General features: G+C 38.2%; 1 protein-coding gene across 8 annotated transcripts in view; it reads left to right on the forward strand.

Moving 5' to 3' along the window:
• The window catches only part of ZC3H13 (zinc finger CCCH-type containing 13), an 87311-nt gene that overhangs the window by 64857 nt on the left and 10390 nt on the right, over positions 1-12064 (forward strand). For 5 of the 8 annotated variants that reach the window (XM_068526636.1, XM_068526635.1, XM_068526639.1 and 2 more), the window contains 5 exons: positions 2823-2906; positions 3259-3793; positions 8266-8369; positions 8718-9899; positions 10570-11088. In XM_068526636.1, coding sequence (XP_068382737.1) covers positions 2823-2906; positions 3259-3793; positions 8266-8369; positions 8718-9899; positions 10570-11088 — 2424 coding nt within the window. The remainder of the gene's footprint in view (positions 1-2822; positions 2907-3258; positions 3794-8265; positions 8370-8717; positions 9900-10569; positions 11089-12064) is intronic. The other 3 variants (XM_068526640.1, XM_068526641.1, XM_068526642.1) reach the window with 1 other exon arrangement.

Here is a 12064-nt window from a genome sequence, read left to right on the forward strand (position 1 = left end):
TTTATCTTTCAATATCCGTGAGTTTAGGTATGATAAGAGAATCTATGTTTCATATTTTAGGAGATTCGGGCTAAGAGAAGGGTAGTGATTTTTCCAGTGTTAGAGAAGTAAGTTCTAAAGCTAAAAGTCAAACTCAGGTCTTCTGACTATAAGTCTTATTCCCTTTTTATTTTATTTTACTGTAACTACTTCAATAAATATCAGTTGTATGATTGAAAGAGAAATATATTTTTGATAATAACATATTCTATAAATGTTTATTGAGTACCCATGCACTTTGCTAGGTTTTTGGAGTACAACACTTGTGCTTGTAGAACTTTATAAAGGGGACGATATCCCCCCTGAAAAAAGAAAAGTGATTGTTGGGTGCTGTCAAGGAAACATACAAGGGATCCAGATAGAAATAAAGGATGAGAGGGACCTACTTTATTCAGATAGTGTGCTTATGAAAAATTTGCGATGACATTTATGCAGAGGCATAAATGCAAGGGAAGAAGCTAGCATTGCAAGTATTGGAGGGTAAAAACATTCCATGCAGAGGAAAGAACGTGTGCCGATTCCCTGAGATAGGAAATAGCTTAGTATGTCCTAGAGTTTGAAATAAGATCATTGTGACTAGAGTGTGGTGAGCAAAGGGAGATAGATAAAGGTTGAAGGTAGAGATGTGTTCAGGACCTTGTTCTGTGCTCAGGAATTTAAATCTTCCCGTTAGTTCTTCACAGCCTAATTAGGGTACAAATAGACAGTTAAATATGATAAATACTACTACTATATAAAGTTCTGTGAGAGGACAAAGATGCAGACAGAATACTGAGGCAATCTATAAGAGCTTCCTAAAGAAGAGACATCTGAATTAGGGCCTGAAAGATAAATTGGAGTTGGCTAGAAGGAACCATGGAAGAAACACTGCAGGGAGAGGGTACAGCATGTGCAGACACACAGGACTAAAAGAAACATATGCTTTGGAGTAGTAAAGAATTATGAGGTTGGAGTAGAGGTGTGCTATAATTGGTAGGGAAGGAAAGAAGCTAGGAAGAAGGATGGGTGAGAGACTATAGACCACGTTGTAAATGGCCTAGAAAGTCAGGCTAAAAATTTTGGATTTATTTGCCTTTTTCATTGCCTAGGAGATAAGTGCTTTTAAGCGTTTTTGTTTGTTTGTTTAGCAGCTGGAAAAAAATACAGAGTTTTCCTCAAAAAAAAGAAAAAGAAAAAAGGTATTGAGTCTGGCAAAAATACTGAAGACAAGGATACCCACCAGTTAGACCATTGATAGCATGGGCATCTAAGAAGAGCTGATCAAAGTCTAAGTTAACAATATTAATTTTAGGGATTGAGAGAGGAAATAGAATAAAGAAATATTTTGAGAGTGAAATTGATGGTACTTGAATATGACGGGACTTGGAAAACTCAGAGGTTTCCAGCTGTCATGAATGGGTATACCATTGATTAAAATAAGGAAATACATGAAGAGAAGCACGCTTTTGAAAAACACATTTTTGGGGAAAGATAGGGAAGATAGTTGAGATGTGTTAAAGTGGTGTTCCTTTCCATTTTCTCTGAAGTAAGTAACCTTGTCATTGTGGTTGGGAAAATAGAGTTTTTATTTGTCAAAAAAAGCTTGCCTGAGTAAAGGAGTCTGTTCCCTAACACTGCTATAATCAGGAATTTCAAGTATGAATTGCTATAAGTTGCAGTATTGAATTTGTTTCAGGTTGTTTTGTAATCATTGTGACATTAGTATGATCCCCAAACCAAGAATTCAGACAGTCTAAGACATGAGTGTACAGCCTTCCAGGAATCTAGAGTGCAGTACAATAGAACCATTTTAAATTTAAACTGGTTTCAGCAAAAGTAAAAAAGGATTTAAGAAAATTGACTTCTAGTCCTGATATCCCAAGTATCTACCATCTCTGTGACTTTGACAAATCAACTTCTGACCATAAATTCTAAGAAGAAAAGGGGTAAAGGGGCTGGACAAGGTTTAGCTTTGTTTTGTTTTAGCTTTAAAATTCTGTGAATTTTCATATCTTGATCTAATAAATATGGATAATTCTTATCTTTTTCATCTGTGATAAGAAAGGAAATTCAAATTATTAGATTGAACCCTTCACTAAAAATATCCTAAAATTATTCTGCTTAATAAGTTGATGTCAGAGTTTTCACTTACAAACCTGTTGGCCATATTGTAGTATGCCTTTTATGACTAACTAGTAAACAATACTGTGTAGTGTGAAAATAGAGACATCGCAGTAGCCTAGATCATAGCACAGTGACCTACTTTCAAAAATGGCCATCTCTGGAAAAGTTCATGCCATTTTCTTAGACATCTTTTGATCCCAGACTAATTTCTCAACTGGGCATACTAGGTAGCATGCATTCAGTTTGTGTTTATATGAGTCATGTATTTAAAAAAAAAAAAAAAAAAAAAAAAAAATATATATATATATATATATATATATATATATATATATATACACATAAATGTGATGAGTTATCATTTAACATTTTAAGAAAACAGCGCTTCATCTGAGTAATCAGTTATATGATTAAATAAAATTTTAGTCGATTAGTAGTTAGTTATTAATTATAAATATATATCACTAATATGAAACACTTTTTACATTTGATTATTTCAAGATTGCTAAGCATCAGTACCCTTAATATTCTAGTTTATGATAAATTGATGTTGCAGCAACAAGTATTGACAGATGTTTTGTTCTACTATATTTTCCTCACATAATAGCTGCACTTTGATGTGTATATATTTCGGCCTGAAATTAGAGGTGTGACTTACGAGGGAAATTTTTTTTTTCCTTCAGCTCCTATCTTCTACACCTCCTGCTGCCCCTATCCTTTGCCACCAGTGTTCTCAGGTCCTGCTGGGGGGACAGAGAAGATCAGAGGTGAAGGGTAGAGATGGCAGAAAGTGGGGTTGGAGCAGTGGGCTGGAGGCAGGGTAGGGAGCATGCAGAGAAAGATCAAAGGTGGATCAGTGGGAGGCGGGAGGGGGGTTGATGGGGAGCAGAAAACATGGTAGTTAGAGGGCAAATAAAAATTACCTTTAAGAAAAAGAAATATTCTTAAACATCTAGTGGTGATTATTTGGATGATTAAATTAAAAGTAAATACAGTACCTGATTTATATTTGTTGCCAGTGTGACCCTATACACAGATAAAATGTAAGATTTGCCATACTGTCTTACCAATAGGTTATCTGTGAAATTAATCACTGACAAAACTTGGTTTTCATTGTAGATCAAAGACCAAGCTCACCAATTCGACATCAGGGAAGGAATGACGAGCTTGAGCGTGATGAAAGAAGAGAGGAACGAAGAGTAGACAGAACGGATGATAGAAGAGACGACAGGACTAGGGAAAGAGATCGGGAAAGAGAGCGGGAGCGGGAGAGAGAGAGGGAACGGGAGAGGGATCGGGAGAGAGAGAAAGAAAGAGAACTAGAAAGAGAGCGTGCTAGGGAACGGGAGAGGGAGAGAGAGAGAGAGAAAGAGAGAGACCGGGAAAGAGAGAGAGATCGGGACCATGATCGAGAGAGGGAAAGGGAGAGGGAGCGAGACAGGGAAAAAGAGCGGGAGCGGGAGAGAGAAGAAAGGGAGAGGGAGAGAGAGCGAGAGCGAGAACAACGAGAAAGAGCGAGAGAGAGGGAGAAAGAACGAGAACGCCAGAGGGAGTGGGAAGACAAAGACAAAGGACGAGAGGACCGCAGAGAAAAGCGGGAAGATATCCGAGAAGACAGGAATCCAAGAGATGGACACGAGGAGAGAAAATCAAAGTAAGTGATTGTGAGCCAGTTTTTTACCTGTCAGTGAGGAGTTCAGAAAGTTCCATTTAATGCTTCTCAGGGGCCCCTGATATCCTCTTAATTCTTTTTCCTCTCTACATTTTCCTTTATTTTAGTTTTACTTTATGTATTTGGTGTTCAACATCTTTTGAATTGTCTAGAAAAAAATAAGTTTTCTCATTCTACTATTTCTGTATCCAAGGGATATAGTTAATAATTCTTGTTTACTGTTTGATTACAGCCATTTAAAAAAAAATTTATTTATTTATTTTTGGCTGGCTTGGGTCTTTGTTGCTATGCGCGGGCTTTCTCTAGTTGCAGTGTGCAGGGGCTACTCTTAGTTGTGGTGCGCGGGCTTCTCATTGCGGTGGCTTCTCTTGTTGCGGCTCACGGGCTCTAGGTGCGTGGGCTTCAGTAGCTGTGGCACGTGGGCTCAGTAGTTGTGACACGTGGGCTCTAGAGTGCAGGCTCAGTAGTTGTGGTGCACGGGCTTAGTTGCTCCGCGGCATGTGGGATCTTCCCAGACCAGGGCTCGAACCCGTGACCCCTGCATTGGCAGGCAGATTCTTAACCACTGTGCCACCAGAGAAGCCCAATTACAGCCATTTTTGATGGTACATTGGTTTATTTGACTGCTACAGACTTGTTTTTAACAGGAATCCAACCTAAAAGTGGTAGAATCAGTGGGTTTATGTCCCATCGTATCCACTTTATAACTAGTTAATGGAGTTGGCTTGTCACCAAGACATAATGCGTGTGCTATTCCTGATAATCCTTTATGAGTTTTGTGTACGTATAAGTCTAGAGTCACTACCCCCAGGCTGCAGAAGCATTCACAGTGTCTGAGAACTGAGGAAATTCTGGAACCACTGCATGGCTAGAAGAGAGATAGAGAGGTATCCTCTCTTGGGTTGTGGAGTTATAGTAGGTTATTGGAATAAAAAGATGTGTCCTTATTATCTTATATATCTGAGGGCATCTTCTCTTTTCTCCTTTCTTTTCTCTCTCTCTCTCTTTTTTTTAATACCAATAAGAATTTATTTGCTCTGGTATCTGGGAAGTCCAGGGTTAGTTTTTGTTTGTTTTGATGTGACTATATCCAGATTCTCAAACAAAGCATAGAGTGGTGTATCTCCACTGTTTTTTTTTTTCTGTATTAGTTTTAGACTCAGAAGGCTTTTACCCAAATGATGGCTAGGATGACCCCAGGGTTATATCTATCAGCTCAGTAGCCCTCTCTGTGCTGGGGCTCTCATCAGTAGAGGAGTTAGATAAGAGAGCTAAGCCAATCACTATAGCCATGAGAAATCTGGGCTCTGGTCAATTTTGAGGTTTTATAGACATAAAACCAAACATATCAAAATTAAGTGCTTTTTTTTTTTTTAAATACCAACTAGAATAGAGGGTATATTTAAGTTTGTTAAGACAAACTGGAAATAATTTATATATCTTCAATTTCTTTGTCTCTACCTCTACCTCATTTGCCTCATGGTGAATGAATACACTCTCTGCTTTAGGCTTTTTTCATCATTGCTATTATGGATTTTGGTTATAAACCAACAATGTAGCACAGAAATGGAGGCTTCTTCCATTAGGTCTTGCCTTCCCTTCAGTCTGCAGCCAAAGTTTTCTGTAGTTCACTCTCTCGCTTCCCTCTCCCCACATTTAAAAAAAAAAAAAATCTCACATTAACATAAAATTGATAATACCTTTAACACATGCAGGCACACAGTACATATTATTTCTCTTCTCTCCTCTGACCTCTTTAACTCTCTATCTTCTAAGATTAAAGTTCTGAAATCTTTGTTAGTTATTTATTATTATTTAATCCTATGCTTTGATTATATTTTACATGCTTCTGATCTCAGCTTACAGTAGCCAAAATTCCTTCTAGTTTTTCGTGGCTAGACATTCCAAGCATTGACAAGGGCCCCAGAAATTTAGGAGTTAACAGCTCTATAAAATAACTAGTTATATGAGGTTAACATCTTGATGTTTTCATCAATTATATTGTCATCTCAGTAGTTGAATTTATCCAGCACTTTTGTTTTTAACCATGGTTATGAGGAAGGTTTGTTGGATTGTCGTAGTATTTATTTTACTCTAATTTTGTTTCTGTAGATACTTCCTTGAAATTAAATTTCGTTTTTTTGCATGTTTTATATTTTCTTATGTTATCAATTATCTCTTGCTGTGTATCAAACCACATGAGAAGTTAGAAGTTTAAAACAACCACCATTTATTTGGTCATGATTCTGTGGGTTAGCAATTTTGTTTCGGCTCAGCAGAGTGGCTCTTCTCCTGGTCTCACTTGGGATCACTCATGTTTCTCCAGTCAGTCTGGCAGTTCAGCTGGGTCTGAATGACCCAAAATGGGCTCACTCACATGTCTGGCAATTGGTGCTGGCTGTTGCTTAGGGCATCTTCTTTTCTCTTCCATATGACCTCTCATCCTCCAGTAGTCTAAACTCTGCTTTTGCATATGATAGTAGAAACATACCAAGAAGGCAAAAGCAGAAGCTGCAAGGCCTCTTGAGTCCTAAATGTCCAAACTTAAACTGTCCTTTTCACCACATCTTCCTGTCATAGTAAGTCACTGGGCCAGCCCAGATTCAAAGAATGGGGACAGAGACTGCCTAATGATGGCAGGAGCTTTTGATAAGGAATTGCACAAGCTTGGGCCTGTGAGTTGTCATACTACATCTGGGGTCTCCTTTTCCACCTGGTTGCTCATCTATATCAATGAGCTGTCAAGGAGATAATGTGCTCATGTACTGCAGTGTTTCTCAACTTTTGGCCATAGTATTTACAAACATTGTTAGCTTAAAAAAAAAAAAAAAGTGGTCAAAATTTAACAAAAATATAGGAAAACACTAGAATAACTTAAGTATCCAGAGATATAAATCACTAGTCATTTAAAGTTTAACTGAAGACCAAGAAATACAGTTAACATATGAATTATTTTATTAATTTGTCATCAAGCAGAAGATTTAGTTCTAAGAGATGAGATGAAATCGATTTTTACAGTGTACCCACAACATGACTGGCACTGGGTTTATGACATAACTAACTTATTCCTCATTGCAATTTTATGAGATGGACCCCCATTTTTTCAGCTGTTTTCAGATGAGAAAGCTAAGAATGACTTCAAGGAATTTACCTAAGGTTGCATCATAAGTAACATGACTAGAAGTTGAACTCAAGTCTTTTTTGACTCCAAAGCCAATACTAGATTTTCTCATGTGGCTTCCCAACATAAGGTATTTCTATACCATAAAAAGGTAAAACTAATGAATAAGTTTCAGTAGAGGGTACATTGATTCCTCTGCTATATGTTACCACTTTGCAGTAGTTAAATCTGGTGAATTTCAGTGAGTGATTCTACATCTACATGAAAAAAAAAAGAGGTGGTGCCATGTATTTTAAGTCCACAGTTGTAAGTCTTAACAAATGAAGAATTTTATTAAAGATGCTGAATACCCTTTGTATGATATAGATAGCTCTGAGAGTATTGGTTGTTTTTTTTTTTTTTTTTTTTTGGTTTTAATTGTGTTCTCTTTATTTTTTGCCAGTGTTACCTTTATTTATTTATTTTTAATTTTTATTAGAGTATAGTTGATTTACAATGTTGTGTTTCAGGTGTACAGCAAAGTGAGTCAGTTATACATATACATATATCCACTCTTTTTTTTTTTAAGATTCTTTTCCCATATAGGTCATTACAGAGTACTGAGTAGAGTTCCCTGTGCTATACAGCAGGCTCTTATTAGTTGTCTATTTTATATATAGTAGTGTGTATATCTCAATCCCAATCTCCCAATTTATCCCTCCCCACCCTTGTCCCCTGGTAACCATAAGTTTGTTTTCTACAAACTATACTTCCATTTTGTAAATAAGTTCATTTGAGTGTTATCTTTACTTAGATCTCTAATTGTGATGGGACATTTAAAGTTCTGGATGAAGCAGGAATACACACTTTATTTTTTGAGACCTAAAATTCATAATTTATTGATTACTGGATATTCATTCATTTATATAATAGAAAATTACCATAGAATTTCCATCACTACCGTTTTCTCATTCTATTTTGTTTCTGTTTCTTTCTTGCCATACTCCGTCACTCTTTTTTTTTTTCTTTTAACATCTTTATTGGAGTATAATTGCTTTACAATGGTGTGTTAGTTTCTGCTGTATAACAGAGTGAATCAGCTATACGTATACATATATCCCCATATCCCCTCCCTCTTGTGTGTCCCTCCCACCCTCCCTATCCCACCCCTCTAGGTGGTCACAAAGCACCGAGCTGATCTCCCTGTGCTATGCAGCTGCTTCCCACTAGCTTCTGATAGTATTATAATCCTACAATTATACATTCTAGTTACAGCAAAAAATAATAGTAAAAATGTGGTAAAGAAATCTTTTTTATCCCCTGGAATTTTATAAATTACATTTGTCCAATTTAGGAAGCGCTATAGAAATGAAGGGAGTCCTAGCCCTCGTCAGTCACCTAAGCGCCGGCGAGAACATTCTCCTGACAGTGACGCCTACAACAGTGGAGATGATAAAAGTAAGCAGGATCTGTTTTCCACGTCTCTATAGTCATATTCATTTGTAACCACGAGACCATTCTTTCACATCAATAGGAAATGATGAATTAAGATTTAAAATGTTTTCTTGCTCTACTGTCTCTGAATATCTCCCATTGTGACTAAAGTATGTGTTAGAAATACAGTCATTGTACCATAATGGCACTGTTATTTCCTACTAGTTGTAGTAAAGCCATATTTTTATTTTTACTGAAGTTGTTATTTTTAAACTTTTAAAAGGAAAAGGGAGAGATTGGTTTATTATTTATAGGTAGCATGCAATATTGTTAACATGGTGAAAGTGTGATTACTTTTATCTTTTTGTATAGATGAAAAACACAGACTCTTGAGCCAGGTTGTTCGACCTCAAGAATCTCGTTCTCTTAGTCCATCCCACCTTACAGAAGACAGACAGGGTAGGTGGAAAGAGGAAGATCGTAAACCAGAAAGAAAAGAAAGTTCAAGGCGCTATGAAGAGCAGGAGTTCAAAGAGAAAGTTTCTTCTGTAGATAAGCAGAGAGAACAGACTGAAATCATGGAGAGCTCAAGAACTCGTTCACAAGACATGATAGGACACCACCCATCTGAAGATCGAGACACATCTGATCGAGCTCATGATGAAAACAAGAAAAAAGCAAAAATTCAAAAGAAACCTATTAAGAAAAAGAAAGAAGATGATGTTGGAATGGACAGGGGTAACACAGAGACAATGTCTGAAGATGGTCAAGTATTTTCACCAAAAAAAGGACAGAAGAAGAAAAGCGTTGAAAAAAAGCGTAAAAGGTCCAAAGGTGATTCTGACATTTCTGATGAAGAAGCAGTCCAGCAGAGTAAGAAGAAGAGAGGCCCACGGACTCCCCCTATCACAACCAAGGAGGAATTGGTTGAAATGCCCAGTGATAAGGATGGCACTATGGAGGATCCTCAGAAGAAAGAAGATACAGCGTTCAGTGACTGGTCTGATGAGGACGTGCCTGACCGCGCAGAGGTGACAGAACCAGAGCACGCTGCCACAGCTGCTACTCCCGGAAGGACTCCTTCCCCGTCTTCTCTTCCTCCTCCTCCTCCTCCTCTTGCCATGACGACGACTCCTGCTGCCACCAGCTTCAACACACTGACCACCACCATTTCCACCTCTTCCACCCCAGCCAACACCACCAACGCTTTTACCAATGAAGACTCACATAGAAAATGCCACAGAACACGAGTGGAAAAGGTAGAGGCGCCTCATGTTACCATAGAGGATGCACCACATCGCAAGCCAGTGGATCAAAAGAGGAGTAGCAGCCTTGGCAGCAATCGGAGTAATCGTAGTCATACATCTGGCCGTCTCCGCTCCCCGTCCAATGATTCTGCACATCGAAGTGGGGATGACCAAAGTGGTCGAAAGAGAGTACTGCATAGTGGCTCAAGAGACAGAGAAAAAACAAAAAGTCTAGAAATCACAGGAGAGAGAAAATCTAGGATTGATCAGCTAAAGCGTGGAGAACCCAGTCGAAGTACTTCTTCAGGTAATAAGAATGAATTATAATCTAACCACTGTTTCCTATGTTAGTATATTTGTATATTTTGTACAGTTTTATGTTTTGTGCAAATCATAATTTTAAAGTAAATGCTAAATTGGTTACTTTATATGCTGCCTTAAATTTCAAGGAACCTAAAAGCTTAACCATCCCACCAAAATGTTACCTGTTATCACATTACTAGCAGCATTATAGTAGAGGTACATTCAGTGAAGTCAGTTTAATACCAGGATTTTAGTAGTATATCTTGGTGGACGCGCTTACGTATTCAAGTCCTCTCTTGATGCCTAAAATTTTAACTTGCTGGCTCTTCTTCCTGCAACCAGTACTTTCTCTTTTGACCACAGAAAATAAGGTAGGGGGATAGGAAGAGGTCAGATAATGAAATGATCATTTCTGTTACTGCTTAAACACTTTATGTATTTATTTCTTTGAAGATATTTTGTGGTTATAGTGGAAATAAACAAGGAAACATGCTTTTTACATATTTTAATTAACACTTTGAGAGGTGGAATTTTTCATCAAGATGGGTCCTTTGGATAATTTAAAATAAATATAGAAAAAGATAAATTGTCAGTTTTAAAGGACCTTAAAGATGAAGCCTTTTATTTCCATTTTATCACGTGTTAACTCTTTGTATATGGTGTATTTATTTTAGATCGCCAGGATTCAAGAAGCCATAGTTCAAGAAGAAGTTCTCCTGAGTCAGATCGACAGGTCCATTCAAGATCAGGGTCGTTTGATAGCAGAGATAGGCTTCAAGAGCGTGATCGTTATGATCACGAGAGAGAGCGGGAGAGAGAGAGGAGAGATGCACGGCAGAGAGAATGGGAGCGAGATGCCGATAAAGATTGGCCCCGGAACAGGGACCGAGATCGACTACGGGAACGGGAGAGAGAACGAGACAAAAGGAGAGACTTGGACAGGGAAAGGGAGAGGTTAATCTCTGATTCCATGGAAAGGGACAGGGACAGGGACAGAGACAGAAGTTTTGAGAGTCCTCAGATAGAGTCCATAAAACGCAGTGAAGCAAAACTGGAGAGTGAACATGAAAGAGACCTAGAAGGCACTTCCCGGGACTCTTTAGCTTTGGATAAAGAAAGAATGGATAAAGATCTAGGATCTCTGCAGGGATTTGAAGATACAAATAAAGCTGAGAGAACAGAGAGTATGGAAGGTGAGTGTCACGCCTTTTTGTCTGTTTCAGTGCTCCATTCCTTTTCAGATTTCATAGCAAACAAATATTTCCTTTTGAAAGGTCATCTGATATGCATATTGACTCCATTGTTTTAGGGAAAATAGAGTTTATAAGGAAAAGCCCTATGATACTTAAAAAATGTGTTCCACTCATTAGTACTATCAAGGTAGACTTGGTTCAAATAAGCCTAAATGAAATAAATGATTACAGTCGTCCCTCAGTCCCTCAGTATCTGCAGGAATGGGTTCCAGAGCCCTCCACGGATAGTAAAATCTGGGGATGCTCAGATCCCTTATTAAAATGACTTCCCGCTCCTAGAATGAGGGACCCCGAGAAGGCCACATCCACCCTTTTGCCCACTCAGAGCCAACCTCAGCTGTATGGACATCCACTCTCCAATCCTTCACCCCTGATAATGCTATACAAGCTGACTTATGCCTCTGCACTCTGAATGGGCTTCCTTCTCTAGCCTTCTCTGTACTTGCTCTTCCCATTGCCTGATAGACCTTTTCCCTTTTATCTTCTCTTACTCAAACTGCAAGTCCCAGTTTATGCATTATTTCCTCTACGAAGCCTTCTCTGCTAAAGGTGCTTACTCTTTCAAATCGCCATAGCACCTTGTTTATACATCTTTAATAGCATCCCTGTGCCATATTATAATTATTTTTCCATAGTTTTCTCACCACTATACTGTACTCCTTTGTTAGGCACCATAGCTTTTCATTTCTTTATCATCAAGACTCTAGCAAGGATGCAATAAATGGCTGATGAATGAAAATATGTTCTGCCTGTGCATACATGTTCTGCATCTTATTCTTTGGTGAATTATAGCCCAGGTTAATAATAGTAATGGGCCCCCTGAAAATTCTCCTGGAAATTCTGCCTCCACGAACTGTCCAATTCTAATACTGGTGCTTACACCATTGTTCTGACATAACCTCTCTACTTCAAGCCC

The sequence above is a fragment of the Eschrichtius robustus genome, chromosome 18 (assembly GCF_028021215.1).
Source record: "Eschrichtius robustus isolate mEscRob2 chromosome 18, mEscRob2.pri, whole genome shotgun sequence".
NCBI classification, from domain to species: Eukaryota; Metazoa; Chordata; class Mammalia; order Artiodactyla; family Eschrichtiidae; genus Eschrichtius; species Eschrichtius robustus.